This window comes from Hyaena hyaena, unplaced genomic scaffold (genome assembly GCF_003009895.1).
Source record: "Hyaena hyaena isolate Hyena2069 unplaced genomic scaffold, ASM300989v1 scaffold_213, whole genome shotgun sequence".
In the NCBI taxonomy this organism is placed as follows: domain Eukaryota; kingdom Metazoa; phylum Chordata; class Mammalia; order Carnivora; family Hyaenidae; genus Hyaena; species Hyaena hyaena.
The window spans coordinates 2,015,758-2,037,578 of NW_024080843.1; the positions used below are offsets into that span (position 1 = coordinate 2,015,758).

The window sequence follows — 21,821 nt, forward strand, 5'->3', positions numbered from 1 at the left end:
CTTTCCTATGACAAGGGTAAACCTAACTGTAGACATTCATTCATTCTGTCAGTCATTCAAAATCCATTTAAAAGCACTACTATTCATGCCAGGTGCTGTGTTTGGCTGTGTCATGGGCTGGGGGTGGAGGTGGGGTAGGAAGTTAGGGGATGAATCAGAGCCCAGAGATTATGTTAATGATGAATACTTTAGACTCCTTACTTCACTTTTATTACTTACCCTATTTCTGCACTACAAGTTAGCTCTACCATGCTGTTTTTCTTATAATGCTGAATAATGAATTCCAGAATGTGGCCTTTAAAATGCAAGTCTTCATAATTGAGAAAAAAGAAGTCCATAAAAGAGATGATATATCCCCTTTTCTCAGCAGATACTGAGAGATATCTTCTTGTGGTATAAAACTAGTTCAAAACCCTGATTTTTTAAGGCATTAAGCACTGAAAACATTCATAAGTATAGCAATTTCACCTTCCTGTGCTAAATCAAGACCTCTGTGTCTATCCATTTCTAACTTATATTCTCTGCAAGTAGGGTTTGAACAAGGGGTCTTTAAAAACGCCTAGGACTTTAAATTATTTCTAGGGCCTGTAAAAAAACACTTTTAACTCTGATTACCTTCTTGATTATTGGTAACCCTGGAAATGCTGATAGAATTGTCATCTCTGAATACAAAATTAAATAAATACTGAATGGAACAAATACTGAATACTAAACAGTCTTCATATTTATAAAAGAGTGCTCTATCACATAAGCAAAGGACCATGGCACTTTCCTCCTGCATGATGAGAAAAAAGGCCTATGGCTCTGTTAGATTTCTTATTTTAACAACAACAATGAAATATGAGAGTCTTACCCTATCTAACTGAACACATGATAAAATGTCTCAGTTGACTTAAGCATCTGAGAGTATAAGACTAAGACCCTGGGGTTTCTGGCCTAAAACAAGACTGGCAAAGAGGTGAGAATCACCTCCTTTGGGACTCAGAAGGAAGACTGCCTGCCTCTGTGAACTGCTTCCAAAACCAACACAGAATTAGACAACAAGAAGAGCTGGTTAGCTAAGAAAGAATGTCTAAAGGGCTATCCTATTCAACAGTACAAAAAGCACATATTTATATAGAGTTCATGGTTATTTTATTGTTGTTTTAAGCCCAAAGATCTTTTTCTGTTTTTAAAAAAATGGAGATATAATTCATATAGTACCATAAAACTCACCTTTTCTATGTTTTATTTATTTATTTATTTTGAAAGAGAGAGAGAGAGAGAGTGAGCAGGGGAGGAGCAGAGACAGAGATCCCAAGCAGGCTCTGCACCATAAGCACAGAGCCTAAAGCCGGGCTTGACCTTCTAAACCATGAGATCATGACCTGAGCCAAAGTCAAGAGTCAGATGCCCAACCAACTGAGCCACTCAGGCACCCCTAACACTCACCGTTTCAATGCATACAAGTCCATGTTTTTCCCCCAGAACATTTTCATCACCCTCAAAAAGAAACCCCATACCTATTTTCAATCACTCTCCATTTCTTCCTCTTTCCAGACCCTGGAAACCACTCTCTACCTTTCTCTCCATATTTACCTATTCTGGACATTTCATGTACGTGGAATCACACAATATGTGGTTTTTGTGACTGCTTCTTTCACTCTGAATAATTATTTCAAAGTTCATACACATGATAGCATGTATCAGTACTTCCTTTCTATGCCTGAATAACATTGTGTATGGATATATCACATTTTATTATCCCCTCATCAGCTGATGGACATGTGGGTTGTTTCTACTTGTGGGGTGTTATGCTGTTATGAACATTTATATGTAACTTTTTATATGAAACATGTTTTCAAATCTCTTGTGTACATAAGTAGAAGTAGAATTTCTGGGTCATATGGTAACTCTATGTTTAACTTTCTGAGGCCCTACCAGATAGTTTCAATTCCCACAAGCAATGTATGAAGGTGCCAATTCCCTGACATTCTCATCAACACTGGTTATGGTCCACCTTTTCAATTAGTGCCACTCTAGTGGGTATATCACTGCAGTTTTGATTTGCATTTCTCTAACAATTAATGACGTTGCACATGTCTTCATGTGCTTAATGACCATTTATCTGTCTTCTGTGAAGATATGGCTGTTCTAATCTTTTGCCAATTTTTTTAAAGTTTATTTATTTTTGAGAGCGAGAGAGAAAGAGCTCAAGCAGGGTAGGGGCAGAGAGAGAGGAAGACACAGAATCTAAAGCAGCCTCCAGGTTCTGAGCTGTCAACACAGAGCCTGACGCAGGGCTCGAACTCACCAACCATGAGATAATGACCTTAGCCAAAGTCTAACGTTTAACCAACTGAGTCAGCCAGGTGCCCCTACTTTGCCCATTTTTTAATTGGGTTATTTGTCTTTTTATAAAGGTTGACTTGTAAGAGTTGTTTATTTTTTTAATTAAAAAAATGTTTTATTTATTTTTGAGAGGCAGAGAGCAAGTCGGGGAGGGGCAGAGAAAGAAAGGGACAGAGGATCCAAAGCTGGCTCTGTGCTGAGAGCAGCAAAACTGATGTGGGGCTCGAACTCAAGAACTGTGAGATCACGACCTGAGTCAAAGTCAGATGCTCAACCAACTGAGCCAACCAGGCACCCCAAGAGTTGTTTATATATTCTGGGTATCTCATCAGATACATGATTTGTAGATATTTTATCCCACTCTGCAGGGTGTGTTTTCACCTTCTTGATAGCATCCTTTAAAGCACAAAGTTCTTAATCTTGATGATATCTAGTTTATTTATTTTCTTTAGGTGCTTGTGCTTTTGGTGAGATATCTAAGAAATCATTGCCTAATGTAAAGTGATGAAAATTTACATCTATATTTTCTCCTAAGAGTTTTATAATTTTGGAACTTCTATTTAGTTCCTTGACTAATTTTGAGTTAATTTTTGTGGACGATAAGAAGGAATATCCAATTTCCTTCTTTTCCATGTGGATATCCAGTTGTCACACGGTCCAAAGAGCTTAAGGAGTTTTCATCCCATGAAGAGAAAATCTCCTTAATCACTTGGGGTATTTAATTTTTTTTTTTACTGTCAGCACTCCGGCTACAGAAGGAGTTCAGAGACATGCTTCTGAGAACATCTGTAGAAATCTATAGGAGTTTCAGTGAATTTCCTCTTTGCACAGACAAGGTCCAAGCGGCAGCAGGGTGAGCGCCTGCATACTGTTTGTAAACTGAGAGACAGCCTGTCAAAGTCACCCTCAGGAAGTGGAAGCTCTCTTTGGACAAGGACAATATGCAGAAGAGCCTGGAACACCTGCCTGCACACGCTCTGAAGACGTGCTCTAAGTTTCCATCCAGGTGTAAAAAGCACACACCAGAACAGGACAGGTGTGCTAGGTTGTGCGTGTTTGTCAAGCTTGTCAGAGACATTTCCAGGGAAAAGTCCTAGGATGTTTTCAGGTATTCACAGTTTCAAACCAGATCTTTTAATTATTCTGAGTAATGTAGAGCATATATTTTGAACTCTTTTTTGGATATCCATCTCCTTCCAAAGAGAATTTAACAGTGCTCCCTGGCACATGGAAGAATTAATTTGCCTTAACTGCTAGACTCTGAAACTCCCCTAACTCAACTATGTTCCTTGAGTTTGCATTTTTGTTTGTTTGTTTTGCTGGCATGTAGTGGTAGGTGGTCAATAATGTTGGCTAAATGAGCAAATCAACCACCCAGCAAAGCATTTTTGTAAATTTGGGTCCAGAGATAAAAGAGGTCAGCTCTTTTCAAGCTCCATGCAGCCAGAATACACGTCATGCTAAGATGCATCAACCTTCTAACCCTTAGTTTGCTGCCCAATGGAGTTCTGGTCTTCTTGTGAAATGATGGATTTGGTCCATTTGTGCTTCTGGAGGTAGAAAAAAGCGGAAACCCATCCTGTAAGCATCAGAAAGATACCTCCCTTTACTGTATGACCTAAAAGAATCTGCCAACCTCCATTCTTAGCATGCTCTGACATGATTTTATGAATAGTTAATAGGTGCTTCTCATTAAACCCAGTTTAGAGTAACTTCCATGTCTTTTTTCTCAAATTACTCCCCCAAATAAAAAGATTCGTCCCTGAGAAAGTGAAGCAATACGTCAGCTTATTAGTTTGCCCTCAAACCTCACAATAGCCTCAGGAAAGCTTATGCCTCAAAAGACAATTGCCATCCTTCCTTCCCTTAATGAAGTCATATCCATCATATCTTGCTGTGTCCCAAGCAAATCATAAGGGTGCTGCCCTTGAAAGGATGCTCACAAGCCTGTCTCACCAGCACAATGGTAGAATGAGTTTCCCTTTACTGGGCTGCTTCTCACAGGTCTTAATTACAATCCTTTTACATTCACCGACCAGTCTCAGGAGGTTTTACTCTTCCCATGCTGTCTATCTAGAAGATTTAAGATGATTAACTGCTGCCAAGTCACCAGAGAAGGGGGAAGAAGAGGTCTTCACTTTTAATTCTATTCCTGGCTCTCTCCAAGAGGCTGGCCTGTGAGAGGCCACTGGCCACTCACCTGCAGCTTGTCCCGCCGCCCTGTGTGGGACATGAGGAGGTCTTCAGTAGACAGCACCCCTCTGGGCAGCTCTGTTGTGGCTAGGCAGTCCCCAAACTTCTGGAGCATCTGGGAAGTGGTCTTCAATGTCACGGCAAAGTTTTCAATGGCCTGGAAGGTCAGATAGTCATAATAATGAGGACAGCTTAACATTCACCAATATGCTCTCTGGATAGAAGGACAGTACATCTATAGCTGCCATTTCCTGAATACCTGCAACAGGCCATGCATTGTACCTAGTGCTATATGTCATCTCAATAACCCAGATTGGAAGATATTTTATCTCCATTTTATAGAAGAGGGAACTGAAGCTCCAACAGGTCAAGTGAATTGCCCAAGATCATATTGCTTACATAGTAAGGAAGGAAAGATGGCAAGATTCAATGAAGGTCACTAGGTTTGGGAAGCAAGTTTGACCCCAAGGGAGAAGATGGATGTAGTGATTAGGTAAGTCATTAGTGACCTTCCAGAGAGTTACTTTTATCACATGTGATGAGGGGTTGGGGACTTCTGCCTGTCACTTCTTTATAAAAATTGACCTTCCACTAAGGGTACTATTCTGCCATTAAATGAATACTTACTAACTGATGAGTAACTTTACACCTAATATTCCAGGTGAGATATCTGCATTTAGCTCAGTGCATTTTAGCAGTAAACACATGGCCTAATCTAGAAAAAGGGATGCTGATCATCAGCAGGTTTAGTTAAAAGTAAGTGGCTTTTAAAAATCCCACAAGCCATTCTACTTAGCCAGATAGGCTCTACCATGCCCACTGCCCTCTGTTCCTGAGACAATTTTACCCTTGAAGGGCAAGCACAATTCATCTCTGTTCCCCCAGCAAATGGTACTATGCCTGTCACATAGTAACTGGTGGCCCATAAACAGCTGCTAGATAAATAACTGATAGGGGTGAAGAGGCCCAACCTAATTTTCACTTGGGAAAAATTACCTCTGATCTTATATCATCAGAGAACATTTCTGAAATGCTCATCATAAAGAATGTACCAGACGTGAGGTGGCCCTTTTCTGCACAAGAGGCCAGAGCTGAGGCTGGAGTGATAAGGCTTCTAGAGAACAGTATACCCCTGCCTACTGTCTGAACGTGAAGTCTTTCTCCATCAACCATTTTTTAAAGTAAACTCTATACCCAGTGTGGGGCTCGAACTCAGGACTCTAGGATCTAAAGTTGTATGTCCTACCGACAGAGCCAACCAGGCACCCACCATTAACTGTATAACCTTGGATAAGTCACTTCTTTACTTTGAAGGTCAGTTCCCTTATCTGTAAAATAAGGTAGTTGAATTACCTTTCAATTAGGTAAATTGAAATAAATGATCTTCAATGAAATATTGTTGTCGGTGGAATCTCCCCTATTAGCACAAGTATTTATACAGTTGCAATCATGAACATCATAGTAGTTTTGGCTTGGAAACTCAGACAAACACTAACTTTTATGAGAATCTTTCTTTCAAGCACATCAAAGTATTATTACTTTTACATAACCCAATATCTGTATAAGATACTCCCTCAACTTCATTCACCAATAGCTTATAATGAATAACATATAAAATCAAATTTATTAAAGGGCTTATAAGTACCACACACTAACCAAATTTATCAGAGGACTTATAATCAGAAAATATGATATTAAATACTTAGCTTTAAAGGCACTACCTCTTGTAATGCATCTTAAATAAGTTACTACTATCACTATAATCTATAAACAAGGAAACCAAGGTGTACTAAGGTTAAGTAACTTCCCCAAAATCATATATAAAATTAGTGGCAGAACTGGGATTGAACCCAGAGCCAGCAATCTTAAGCACTATATGCTACACCACCTCTTGGCAATAAACACTACATTTAACAAAACTAGATTTAAAATTAAACCAACAAAGAAATCTTGGCTTTGAGAGTTTAAGACTTGAATTCAAGTTCAGATTCTGATCTCTAACTGTGTGATCTTGAGTAAGACAGGTATTGCTCTGAGTCCTAGTGTCCTCGTCTGACAAATGGGAATAATGGTTGCTCTGTTTTTACAGGGGTTTTTTGAAGATCAAAGGAATAGCAAATGTGAAAGGACTTGTGCACAGTAGGGTACCTTGCAAATGTAATAATAATAACAGTAACAACTCTGAGAGTCAGGTGCCAGGCCTGCAAATGAAATAGAGGAAATAGAGGAAAATAGAGATAATAGAGGAAAGCAAGGGGTTGCCTATGGAGAGTCCTGTTAACAAATTAACATGATTCCAGGTATCTGATAAGCAAACAATTGCCTTGGAAATGGTACAGAGGACCTGACACTGATAGGATGATGAGAAAGAGCTTAGCCTTATACTTGGCTCCACCACTAGTCAACTGTATAACCTTGGATAAGTCACTTCTTTACTTTGAAGGTCAGTTTCCTTGCCTGTAAAATAAGGTAATTGAAATAAATGATCTTTAAGGTTGTTTTCAGTTCTAATGAGTCTCACTGATCTGACATTCAGATCTGACATTCCCCCAAAAAAGGATCTATATAATATTATATATACTGTATGTTATATGTATACATATCATATTATTATATATGTATATATTATAGTTCTAATTACATGTGGATGCATATAAAAATATAACATGAAAAATGTACATAAAATATATACATAAAGCATGCAAAATGCATGTAAAGAATATCTCTGATGTTTCAATACTAGTTGTAGTTTTTAAATACTAGTTGTAAATTTAAAAAATTAAATATTTTTTAAATATGTTTAACACATGCACAAACACAAACCATGGATACAAACTAGGCTTGGGGTGGGAAGGTGTGTGCACATGTCTGCACAGATCATGTCTTTAAATAACCTATGTTTATGGCCTCACTCTTTTCTACCTCTCTCAATTCTTAGAGAAGTATTCTTGTCTTTGACATCAAGGGGCATTTGTTTTTTTTCTTTATTTGCTGCAAACTTTTTTTATATCAGAAAAGACCTGAGGCAACTTGCAAAATCATTAAGAACATAATAAAACAAAGGATTGGTAGAAAAATCAGAGCAAGATGCATAGGAGCACATGTACCCCAATGTTGATAGCAGCACTCTCCACAATAGCTAAAACATGGAAAGAGCCTAAGTGTCCATCAACAGATGAATGGATCAAGAAGATGTGGTTTATCTATACCATGGAGTAATACAAGGCAATGAGAAACAATGAAATCTGGCCATGTGTAGCAACATGGATGGACCTTGAGGGGGTTATGCTGAGCGAAATCAGTCAGGCAGAGAAGGACAAATATCATATGTTTGCACGTATAGGAGGATTAGGAGGAACTTGACGGAGGAACAAGGGGGAGAAGAAGGGGGAAAATGGTGGGGGAAAGGGAGAGAGGCAAACCATGAGAGACTCTTGAATGCTGACAAAAACTGAGAACTGATGGATGTGGGGGGGAGGGGGGATGGGCATGGAGGAGGACACTTGTGGGGATGAGCACTGAGTGTTATGTGGAAACTAATTTGACAATAAACTATTTGTAAAAAAAAAAAATTTTAAAAAATAAAAAAAAAAAAGATACAGTGAAAAAAAAAAAAAGAAAGAAAAATCAGAGCAAAAGGGAGAGCTAGCTAGGCCAGTAAGGTTGGTAGGACACTAACTTCTTTTGATTCCGAGAGTAATATAATAAAATCCTAGGAAGTGTAGAAACAAAGCCTAAAAGCACTCCAGTTCCACTTTTCATATGGTTTAATGAAATTGCAACATAGGACAACGCTGCCCACACTTATTTGTGAGTGATGTTCTACATAAGATTCCCTCCTTATCTTTTATATTTAGACCTATTTAGAGTAATATGGAATATTATAATATACTAATAATAATATAATATAATATGGAATAAAAGGAATGTCACCATTCTTTTTTTAATTCCTGAGATTCCCTAAGAGTCAAAGTTATTGTGGTAAAACTCATATGAGAAATTTAAAGGGTTCTTGCCCAGGTTGTGGGTCTTCCTTTAGGTTTTGGGAAGGGTCAGATCTTCGTTAGAATTACATTGCATACAAAGAATTGAGGGGAGGATCAGGGCCTGTAGCTTTGAATTAAATGCATTGCTAGAAATGCAATAAATATTGCACATATAAATGTGTTATTAGAAATCTATTTTTGTTTGGTTCTTAAAATTTCCTTTTTAAAAAAATCACAAAGCTGTACACTCTAAAAGAGAGTGAATTCTCCTACCTAATTAAACGGAGTTCGGGGTTCATTGGTTAAATGTTGGGCAACATGTTTCCAAAGTGACCAGATAGAGAGAGAGGTGGGCTGACACTGCCAGTTGTCACTGGGATGGTGAAGGGAGCTTTTGACTTGGCTCAGAAAACCCAGTCTTTTCGAGGGGCTAGGGGCTAGAAGAGTGAGGAAAGGGGAATGACAACTTAATGTTGAGACACTTATTACTTGAGTTTCAATCCCACTTTGTCCTCGATATGACTAACCCTTCTAGTTTAGCATAATAACCCTTACTATGAGAGAGTAGAGACAAGTGAAATACTATGTGTCAGGTGCTTTCACATACATTACATCACTCAGTCTCATGCTAAACTTTCAGGCAGCTTTTGGAAGTCTGAGGTTTCTCACCATGGCACTATTGACATTTGTGCTGGACAATTCTTTGTTGGAGAAGACTGTCTCATGCATTATAAGTGGTGAGGTGGAGGTAGTCAGCAGGACAAGCCCCAGGCTTTTCCCTTCTGCCCCATTTTCCCCCCACCTGTAGCTTAGAAAACCCAACCTTCTCAATGTTAGGTAGTCATGGGCAATGACTGCCCAACGGTTGATCTTTAACTACCTTGTCTACTGGAAAATAAGGAAAAACAATAAAGAGGGCACATAAGTTGGTACTTACAGTCCGATGATTTATCCACTGACTGTGGCGATACTCCAAAGTTCCCCCTAAGTCTTCTGTCAGTTGACTTTTGTCAATGTAGCCATGAAGGTCAGAGACAGAGTTTAACATAATGATCTATAGGGGAAAAATTAATATATTCCTCACAGATAATTGAATGGTAGCTCATCTAGATTCTATTGTTATTTAAACAGTACTTGAACTTTGCCTAATCAGGAATTTAATACACAAAGAGTAACTACAAACAGCAGAGAAACATTTTTAAATATAATTTATTATCAAGTTAGCTAACATACAGTGTATACAGTGTGTATCAGAGTAGATTCTGTGATTCAACACTTACATACAACTCCTAGTGCTCATCCCAACAAATGCCCTTCTCAATAACCATCACCCATTTTCCCTTCCTCCCACCTACCCCCATCAACCCTCAGTTTTTCCTCTGTATTTAAGAGTCTCTTATGGTTTGCCTCCTCTGTAACTATTTTTCCCTTCCCTTCTCCCATGGTCTTCTGTTAAGTTTCTCAAATTCTACATATGAGTTAAAAAATAAGTCTTTCTCTCACTGATTTATTTCACTTAGCATAATACCCTGCAGTGCCATCCACATTGTTGCAAATGGCAAGATTAATTCTTTTTGATTGCTGAGTAATACTCCATTGTATATATAAACCACATCTTCTTTATCCATTCATCAGTTGATGGACATTTGGGCTCTTTCCATACTTTGGCTATTGTTGATAGCAGTGCTGTAAACATTGAGATACATGTACTCCTATGAATTAGCACTTTTGTATCCTTTGGATAAATTCCTAGTAGCAGCAGAGAAACATTTTATAGCCCCTTTATATTTAACCTCTTTTAAGTGAGGAATACCAAAGGGTTGTATAATCTGTGACAAAATGGTGACTTAGTTCAGGGGACTCAGTTCTAAGCTAGTTAGAAGTCGGGTCTTACTTTAGATGAAATTTTTTCAAAAGTTCCCAAGCTAAAGCATACCCTTCAGTCACCAAAATCAAAATGCTATATTAAGACCTAAAAATCTACAATGAGAAGCCCAATAAGGGATAGGCACAGAGCCGGACGCGGGGCTCGAATCCACGAACCGCGAGATCATGACCTAAGCGAAAGTCGGACGCTTAACCAACTAAGCCACCCAGGAGCCCCTTGAAGAGTGTGTATTAAAAAGATTTACTACACTGATGCCTCTCATGAAGAATGTTAATGTGTCCCCAGTTTATCTGGTATGGTGGAGATTTGGATGTAACAGGGAGTGGGTTTTTATAAATTAACAATGTGGCTGATGAACGAATGCCCACATACCTAAAGGAAGCTGACCCATTCGAAATTGTCATTTTCTACTCTGCTGCAGTGGCTCTGACCAGGTTGTGGTCCTGGCTCTCTGTTTCAGGAATTATATCACACCCTCTGCTCACTCCTAAAGAGAAACAAGGACTCCTCACTCCTACTTCTAAAACATATCCTCCTTTAAACTTTTAACTTAATGACCTTATATTTCTTCACTCCTTGTTGAATATTTTGAAAACCCGGTCAGAGGACATAAGAACATAGGCTTTCTGGGGTGCATGGCTGGCTCCGTCAATGGACCATGTGACTCTTGTTCTGGGTTGTGAGTTTGAACACCATGTTGGGTATAGAGATTACTTAAAAATAAAATCTTTAAAAAAAAAGGATATAGTCTTCTATTATTATATAGTATTAGTCAAGTAATAAATCCACTTTGGAATTAAAAAAATGTGTTAGGGCCCAAAGCTTATAGGTGAAAATAAAGGTGATTTACTCATTCAACAAATATGTATTGAATTCCTAATAAATGCCAGGCTCTGAAGAAGAACTCAACACAAACAGGCTCTGCCTCAAGGAACTCAGGTTTAGTAGGATTTGGTTACTACATATCACTGTTACCTTGTCTTTCTCCTTTACTTTTGAAAAGGAGCTTGGGAATTTTATCTATTTATTTATTTATTTTTACATTAAAAAAATTTTTTAATGTTTTATTTATTTCTGAGAGAGAGAGAGACAGCATGAGCAGGGGAGGTTCAGAAAGAGAGGGAGATACAGGATCTGAAACAGTCTCCAGGCTCTGAGCTAGCTCTCAGCACAGAGCCCGGCGCGGGGCTCGAACCCACAAACCGTAAGATCATGACCTCAGCTGAAGTCAGACGCTTAACCAACTGAGCCACCAGGAGCCCCTTTACATTTTTTTAAAGTATGCTCTATGCCCAATGTGTAGCCCAAACCCACAACCCCAATATCAAGAGTTGCATGCTCCACCAACTGAGCCAGCCAAGCACCTCAGGAGCTTGGGAATTTTAAAAATTACATTTATAAAATGAGAAAAAGTAGGAAAAAAAACAAGCCTAAATGCATCTATGCCTTTCCCTCCTAAAAATTTTAAAACACTTTTTGGAGTTGGAAATATACCTTTCTAAAATTAGAAATTATAGGGCATGAAACAAGAAATTACTAATATATATTGCTTCTTGAGACCATTGCTATGATAATACTTGGACTTTTAAAAAATACCAATGTGGAACATTGTACTAGGCAGAAGTAACTTTGCCACATAGCCAGGAGTTTTAATTTTTTTAATGTTTTATTTATTTTTGTGAGAGAGAGATAGAAATAGTGTGATCAGGGGAGGGTCAGAGAGAGAGGGGGACACAGAATCTGAAACAGGCTCCAGGCTCTGAGCTCACTGTCAGTACAGAGCCCAATGTGGGGCTTGAACCCATGAACTGTGAGATAACGACTTGAGATGAAGTCAGATGCTTAACCGACTGAGCCACCCAGGCACCCCCATAGCCTGGAGTTTTAACATATCCTGCTAGGCTGCACATCTTCTGTTCCACCTAATGGGAGAGAGAGGCATGTGTTTCATGCTTGCTGGGACTCTGCCTTGTCATCTTTAGCTGTAGAGGACCAAGAGAAATTTTAAACTGACAGCTAAAAATAAAAATTAGAAATAAAAGGAAAATATTAGAGGATTCAGTACTGTTAAATATTGATCTGCAGATTGAAAGTAATCCTAATCCTAATCAAAATCCCAGCTGACTTTCTGTAGAAATTGACAAGCTAATTCTAAAACCTATACAGAAATGCAAAATACATAGGATAGATAAAACTATTTTGAAAATGGATAAAGTTTCAAGACTCACAAACTGCAGCAATCAAGAATGTGGTAATGGCAAAGGGCAGCTAAATAGATCAGTGGAATAGAATAGAGAGTCCTGAAATAGACTCACACAAATATGGTTAGGTAGTTTTTTAACTCCTTATTTTGAAGTAATTATAGTAGTTATAGTAATTATGAAATAATTAAATAATTATAGATTCACGGGAATTTGCAAAGACAGTACAGAGAGGTCACATGTACCTTTCACTCAGTCTATCTCCTCTGTCATTGCATCTTACACAATTATAGTACAAAGTCAAATTTGATATGTTTAGTTCTATATCATTGTCTCATATCTGTAGATCTGTGTAACCACCAGCACAATCAAGATACATAACATTTTCATCACTACAAGTCTCCTTTATGTTATCCTTTACAGTCACATCCCCCCCACCCCCAATCATCCCCGAACTCTGGCAAACACTAACTTGACTTTTGACAAAGATGCAAAGTCAATTCCATGGAGAAATAATTCCATTTTCAACAAATAGTGCTAAGACAACTAGATGTCCATATAGTTCACATTTGTACAAAAAATTAACTCAAATGCATCAGAGATCTAAATGTAAAACATAAAACTTGGAGAAGAAGGCATAAGAGAAAAATCAGGAGAAAATCTTTGGGTTAGGCAAAGAGTTCTGAGATACAACACCAAAAACATAACACATTAAAAAAATTGATAAACTGGATTTCATCCAAATTAAAAGCACTTGCTTTGCAAAAGACACTGTCAGGAGAATGAAAAGACAACCCACAAACTAGGAGTAAATATTGCAAATCACATATCTGACAATGGATTTATATCCACAAAACAAAGAACTCTCAAAACTCAACAATAAAAAAATACAATTAAAAACGGGCAAGAGGAATTATTATTCAACATAGTATTGGAGGTCCTAGCCTCAGCAATCAGACAACACAAAGGAATAAAAGGCATCCAAATCAGCAAGGAGGAAGTCAAACTTTCACTCTTTGCAGACGACATGACACTCCATACGAAAAACCCAAAAGATTCCACCAAAAAACTGTTAGGCTGATCCATGAGTTCAGCAAAGTCACAGGATATAAAATCAACACACAGAAATCAGTTACATTTCTATACACCAATAATGAAGCAACAGAAAGAGAAATCAAGGAATTGATCCCATTTACAACTGCACCAAAAAACGTAAAATACCGAGGAATAAACCTCACCAAAGAGGTGAAAAACCTATACAATGAAAACTATAGAAAGTTTATTAAAGAAATTTAAGAAGACACACACAAGAAAAGGAAAAATAATCCATGCTTATGGATTGGAAGAACAAATATTGTTAAAATGTTAATATTGTTAAAATCAATACTATCCAAAACAATCTACATATTCAATGCAATCCCTATCAAAATAACACCAGCATTCTACACAGAGCTAGAACAAACAACTCTAAAATTTGTATTGAACCAGAAAAGACCCCGACTAGCCAAAACAATCCTGAAAAAGAAAACCAAAACTGGAGGCATCACAATTCCAAGACTTCAAGATGAATTACAAACCTGTAACCATCAAGACAGTATGGTACTGGCACAAAAACAGACACTTAGATCAATGGAACAGAATAGAGAAGCCAGAAATGGACCCACAAACATATGGCCAACTAATCTTTGACAAAGCAGAAAAGAATATCCCATGGAATAATGATAGTCTCTTCAACAAATGGTGTTGGGGAAACTGGACAGCAACATGCAGAAAAATGAACCTGGACCACTTCTTACTACACCACACACAAGAATAAATTCAAAATGGAGGAAAGATCTAAACAGAAGATAGGAAGCCAACAAAATCCTAGAGGAGAAGGCAGGCAAAACGTCTTTGACCTTGGCCACAGCAACTTCTTACTCAACACGTCTCCAGAGGCAAGGAAAACAGAAGCAAACATGAACTATTGGGACTACATCAAGATAAAAAGCTTCTGCACAGCAAAGGATACAATCAGCAAAACTAAAAGGCAACTGATGGAAGGGGAGAAGATATTTGCAAATGACATATCAGATAAAGGGCTAGTATCCAAATTCTATAAAGAACTTATCAAACTCAACACCAAAACAAAACAAAAACAAAACAAAACAAAACAAATAGTCCAATGAAGAAATAGGCAAAAGACATGAATAGACACTTTTCCAAAGAAGACATCCAGGTAGCTAACAGACACATGAAAAACTGCTCAATATCACTCATCATCAGAGAAATACAAATTAAAAACACAATGTGATACCACTCACACCTGTCAGAATGGCTAACATTAACAACTCAGGCAACAACAGATGTTGGCAGGCTGCAGAGAAAGAGAATCTCTTTGGCACTGCTAGTGGGAATGCAAACCAGTGTAGCCACTCTGGAAAACAGTATGGAGTTTCCTCAAAAGGTTAAAACTAAAATTTCCCTACAATCCAGCAATTGCACCGCTAGGTATTTATCCAAGGGATACAGGTGTGCTGTTTCGAAGGGGCACATGCACTCCAATGTTTATGGCAGCGCTATTGACAATAGCCAAAGTATGGAAAGAGCCCAAACGTCCATCAATAGATGAATAGATAAAGAAGATGTGGTATACATAAATACAATGTAATATTACTTGGCAATCAAAAAGAATGAAATCTTGTATTTGCAACAACTTGAGTGGAACCAGAGGGTATTATACTAAGCAAAATTAGTCAGAGAAAGACAAATATCATATGACTTTGCTCATATGTGGAATTTAAGATACAAAACAGATGAACATAAGGGAAGGGAAGCAAAAATAATACAAAAACAGAGAGAGAGACAAAACATAGGAGACACTTAAATATAGAGAACAAAATGAGGGTTATTGGAGGGGTTGTGTGTGGGGGGATTGGCTAAATAGGTAAGGGACATTAAGGAAGACACTTGTTGGAATGAGCACTGGGTGTTATACATAGGAGATGAATCATTGGATTCTATTCTTGAAATCATTATTGCACTATATGCTAACTTGGATGTAAATAAATTAATTTAATTTAAAAATAAAATAAAATAAAAATAAATAAATAAAATGACAGAGAGGGAAACCATAAGAGACTCTTAACTATAAAGAACAAACTGAGGGTTGCTGGAGGGGAGGTGGGTTGGGGGAATGGACTAAATGAGTGATTGGCAGTACGGAGTGCACTTGTAATGAGCACTGGATGTTGTATGTAAGTGATGAATCACTAAATTCTACTTTTGAAACCAATACTACACCATGTGTTACTTAACTTGAATTTATATAAAATCCTGGAAAGAAAAAGAGGTGTTTGTTTTTTTTTTTTAATGAGTAAGAGGACTTCTGAAAAACTGGTGGAATAGGAAGATTCTGAGCTCACCTCATCCCACAGACACACCTAGATAACAGCCACATCAGTGCAGGTAACACAGAAAACCCAAAGACTGTCAGAATGGACTTTCCACAGTTAATAGAGAGGAGCCCACATAAAAAGAGGTAGGAGGGGCAGTGATGCAATTGGGAGCCAAACTTCCCAGGGGAGTTAACCATGATCAGCAATGACAGAAATAAGCGTGGAGAAGGGAGAGGACCAGACCCTATACCAGGCACTCCAACCATAGGAGACCTGCACTGAGAAGACAAGTCCTATAATATTTGACTTTGAAAAGCACTGGGGCTTACTTTGTGACTTTGTACCCAAAGTAGGGTACAAAGGGTTTAAGCCGGTACTGTAAAAATCAGCAGGCTAAGCTCTGGGAAAGACAGAAGCAATAGGAAGGTCCCCACTCTTTAAGCAATAGGAAGGTCCCCACCCTTTAAAGACCCAGCATAACCAGGAACCCAGCTGAGATACAGTATAGAAGCAGCAGTCTGAAAAGTGCCTGGGGTATACGGAAACGAGATTTATGTAGTAATCTCCTGCACTGGAGGGGCAAGGATCCATAGATGACCTTTTTTCTAGAACAAAAGACCTGGTGGATGCCATCTCCCCGACCCTTACCCCAGTCTAGACAGCCAGACACTATGGGAACCAGCTCCAATACTCTCCCATTGCTTGCCGATACCACACATACCACTCCTGCATTCTCCTGCGGATCCACCTCATCAACCCACCCCACTCCACAGGCATCCCTCCAAAGTGGCTCCTGCCAAGACACATCCTGCAAGCAGCCCCCAGCAGGGACCAATGCCATACAAAAGTGACTCTTGCCCTGGGGAGAGGGGAAGATAACCACACATATTAGTGTAACTACAGTCCCAGCAGATGGGACTGCAGGCAGATATCTGGTCTGACTGCCAGCCCCACCCACCAACAAAGCTCTCAGGGGCTCTCACGGGACCTCTTCTTCATAAGGCTACTACTTCAAAAGCAAGAAACATAACTGTCTTTCCTAACACATAGAAACAGACCCAGAGAGTTAGATAAAATAAAAAGATAGGATTATGTCCCATATGAAAGAATGGGACAAAACCACATCAAAAGAGTTAAATGAAGCAGAGATAAATAATGTGCCTAATAAGGAATTCAAAGTAATGGTCATGAAGATACTCACTCTTCCTAAGAAAAGAGTGGAGGATCTCACTGAGATCCTTAACAAAGAGATAGAAAATATTAAAAAGAACCAATCAGAGAAGATCCTGGGTGGCTCAGTCGGTTAAGCGTCTGACTCTTGGTTTCAGTTCAGGTCATGATCTCAGGGTTTCTGGGTTCAAGCCCCATGTCAGGATTCTCTCTCTCTCATTCTCTCTCTGCCCCTCCCCCACTCTGTCTGTCTCTCTTTCAAAATAAATAAGTAAACTTAAAAAATAAAAAAAGAACCAGAGATGAAGAACTCAATAACTGAAATTAAAAATATACTAGAAGAGGAGTGCTTGGGTGGCTCAGTCAGTTAAGCATCTGACTTCAGCTCAGGTCATGATTTCACAATTCATGAGTTTGAGCCCCATGTAGGGCTCTGTGCTGACAGCTTAGAGCCTTGTGCCTACTTCAATTCTGTGTTTCACTTTCTCTTTGTCCCTCCCCTACTTGCACTTTCTCTCTCACTCTCTCTCAAAAAAAAAGACACAAAAATTTTTTAAATGTCCTACTAAATGTGCCTATAGTTTGAGTAGCTAAGAGATTTTTAAAAGGTGGTTTGATTTTAAGTTTAAAATTGAAAGTATGATGGTTGAAAAATCAACATACATTACCATATACAGAAGTAGCTAAGACATAGTATCAGGATAATGTAGATGGTCCTTCTCTCCTTAGTATATATGCACCACATGAAAAGGAGGGCATAAATCACATATGTATCTGTTTACATATTATCTCTTTGAGACGTGTGTTTTATGCACAACCAGGGAAACACAGATGACATTTGGTCAAATGCTCCTAACTCCAAACCTTTTTGAGTGACAAGAAACAATTGACTAGTCTTTATCTCTGAAGGGGAAGAAGCTTATGAGGATTATGAAAAGTTCATTCATTTCTTGTAAGTCATCTATTCTGCAATGTTAATTATTACTCGGTTCAGGAAAACAGAATAAGAAACTCATGGCTCACAGTTCTCTTAAACACTCAAATATTTTGAAATAAGTATTTAAAATATAAGAGGAAATACATTTTGTATTTGGTTAACACCCAAAGTATGGGAAGAAAGTATTTTAGGAAATTTGATTATTAATATAAAATGAAACCAAAAGAGAGAAAATAAGAGTGGAAACAGAAATAGAAAAATCCCTTATCTGAGATGGTCAGTTTTCACTGGGATGGATTAAATATTTTCTCAGAGCAATTTCAATTAAAGTGAGGTTTTTTATTTGTTTTGAACAGATAATATATGTATGAAATAATAAACTCACACAGAAAAAGAATCTACCTAGATAGAAAATAGTCTTCCTCTCGCCCCTCCCCCCAGACCTCCAGTTCTACATCTGGAAGTCAACCACTTCAACCAGTTTCTTAATATCTTATACAACCTTACCAAGCTGACCTATGCAAATACAATTACATACGTGCCCCTCCTATTTTATTCAAATGGAAGTATACTATCCATACTATTTTCCCCTTGCTCTTACCCCACTGAAAAATATGTCTTAGTTGACTTAAAATTTATTTATTTCTTTATTTTGCCACCTACTTTGTAACTTACTCTTTATTGAAAGTATCTTGCATTCATGATGGATGCTTTCTGGGTTTTGCCAAACACTTTAATTTTAAATGTTAAATTATTTTTTACATGCAAATAATGTGAAGTTTCTCCCACATGGGATCACTGATAATGACCTAAAACTTAAAAGTATCAGCATGAACTCTCTAATTCCTAGCATAAACACATATATTCATGTATGTACATATAGAGAGACATACATATTATGTCTAATGATAATAAATAAGGGACAAGGGAAACCCAACAGACTTCACCAGAAGTCTGCTAGAACTGATATATGAATTGAGCAAAGTTGCAGAGTACAAAATCAACATACAGAAATTGGTTGCATTTTTATATACCAATAATGAAGCAACAGAAAGAGAAATCAAGAAACTGATCTCATTCACAATTGCAACATAAACCATAAAATACCTAGGAATAAGCCTAACCAAAGATGTAAAAGATATGTATGCTGAAAACTACAGAAAATGTATGAAGGAAACTGAAGAAGACACAAAGAAATAGAAAAACATTCCATGCTCATGGATTGGAAGAATAAATATTGTTAAAATGTCAGTACTACCCAAAGCAATCTACACATTCAATGCAATCCTAATCAAAATTGCACCAGCATTCTTCTCAAAGCTAGAACAAACAATCCTAAAATTTGTATGGAACCACAAAAGACACCAAATAGCCAAAGTAATGTCAAAAAAGAAAACCAAAGTGGGAGGCATCATCATCCCAGACTTTAGTCTCTACTACAAAGCTGTAATCATCAAGACGGTATGGTATTGGCACAAAAACAGATACATAGACCAATGGAATATAATAGAGAACCCAGAATTGGACCCACAAATGTATGGCCAACTAATCTTTGACAAAGCAGGAAAGAGTATCCAATGGAAAAAAGACAGCCTCTTTAACAGATGGGGCTGGGAAAACTGGACAGCAACAGGCAGAAGAATGAAACTAGACCACTTTCTTACACCATACACAAAAATAAACTCAAAATGGATGAAGGACCTGAATGTGAGACAGGAAACCATCAAAAACCCTTGAGGAGAAAGAGGAAACAACCTCTTTGAACTCAGGTGCAGCAATTTCTTACTCGACACATCTCCGAAGGCAAGGGAATCAAAAGCAAAAACGAACCATTGGGACAAAGACAAAAAGCTTCTGCACTGCAGAGGAAACAATCAACAAAACTGATAGGCAACCGATGGAATGGGAAAAGATAGTTGCAAATGACATATCAGATAAAGGGCTAGTATCCAAAATCTATAAGGAACTCACCAAACTCCACACTCAAAAAAACAAATAATCCAGGGGCGCCTGGGTGGCTCAGTCAGTTAAGCATCCAGCTTCAGCTCAGATCATGATCTCACAGTTGGTGGGTTTGAGCCCCACCTTGGGCTCTGTGCTTACAGCTCAGAGCCTGGAGCCTGCTTTGGATTCTGTGTCTCCTTCTCTCTCTGCACCTCCTCCACTCATTCTGTCTCTCTCAAAAATATTAAAAATTTAAAAAAACAAATAATCCAGTGAAGAAATGGGCAGAAGACATGAATAGACACTTCTCCAAAGAAGACATCCAGATGGCCAACAGACACATGAAATAATGCCCAACGTCCCTCATCATCAGGGAAATACAAATCAAAACCACACTGAGATACCACCTCATGCCAGTCAGAGTAGCTAAAATGAACAAATCAGGAGACTATAGATTCTGGCAAGGATGTGGAAAAATGGGAACCTTCTTACACTGTTGGTGGGAATGTTAACTGGTGCAGCTGCTCTGGAAAACGGTGTGAAGGTTCCTCAAATAATTAACAATAGAACTCCCCTATGACCCAGCAATAGCACTGCTAGAAATTTACCCAAGGGATACAGGAGTACTGATGCATAGGAGCACATGCACCCCAATGTTCATAGCAACACTTTCAACAATAGCCAAATTGTGGAAACAGCCTATATGTCCATCAACTGATGAATGGATCAAGATGTGGTTTATCTATACATGGCAATGAGAAAGAATGAAATCTGGCCATTTGTAGTAACATGGATGGAACTGGAGGGTGTTATGCTGAGCAAAAGAAGTCAGGCAGAGAAAGACAGATACTATATGTTTTCACTCATATATGGATCAGGAGAAACTTTACAGAAGACCATGGGCAGGGGGGGAAGGGGGAAAAATAGTTACAGAGAGGGAGGGAGGCAAACCATAAGAGACTCTTGAATGCTGAGAACAAACTGAGGGTTGATGGGGGGGGGGTGCAGAGGGGAAAATGGGGATGGGCATGGAGGAGGGCACTTGTTGGGATGGGCTCTGGGTGTTGTATGGAAACCAATTTGACAATAAACTATATTAAAACAAAACAAAACAAAACAAAACAAAATACTTATTAAGAAAAGGGAGAAAGGAAAGTTCTAGCTTATAGTAGAAAACCAAAACCAACTTCTGATTAGTACATGTTCAGTGTATTGTAGTTGGAAAATCATTATTTTGTAAGCAATTTAATAAAGATTGTTCCAGGCAATAATTATCAAAAGATATTAAATATATATTAGATACTAAATATAGAGAAGAATCTTTTGAGGAGCAGGATATTTTTATGGTCTTAAAGTGTTTCTCCAAAGATTCTGTATTAGTTGCAATGGAAACATATTACATTTGAGAAAATGAAGAACACCTTGACTAGGGGGTCAAAATAATGTTACTGATGAGGGGGTAGATGAACACTGTATATCTCCACATGTGACACCCTGAGAAGGACATGACATCACTTAAGTAGTATTCCAGCTAGGAATGCATAACCTGGATCAAATCTTGAGAAATCATCACATGAGCCTCAAATGAGGTAAGTTTTAAATTTCAAGTGATTGTATTCTTCAAGAATGCTAATGTCACAAAAGACAAAGAAAGACTGTGGAAATGTTTCAGATTAAAGGAAACTGAAGACATATGACAACAATATATACTGTCTGATTCTGAACTAGATCTTGTATAGACCAATATATATACACATACATGTATAATACATACATTTATATATATATCTTTAT

General features: G+C 38.1%; 1 protein-coding gene across 1 annotated transcript in view; it reads right to left on the reverse strand.

Moving 5' to 3' along the window:
* Positions 1 to 21,821, reverse strand: part of MCF2L2 (MCF.2 cell line derived transforming sequence-like 2) — a gene marked incomplete at its 5' end in the record, with an annotated part of 252,251 nt that overhangs the window by 140,656 nt on the left and 89,774 nt on the right. The window contains 2 exons of the mRNA XM_039242331.1: positions 4,532 to 4,681; positions 9,448 to 9,564. Coding sequence (XP_039098262.1) covers positions 4,532 to 4,681; positions 9,448 to 9,564 — 267 coding nt within the window. The remainder of the gene's footprint in view (positions 1 to 4,531; positions 4,682 to 9,447; positions 9,565 to 21,821) is intronic.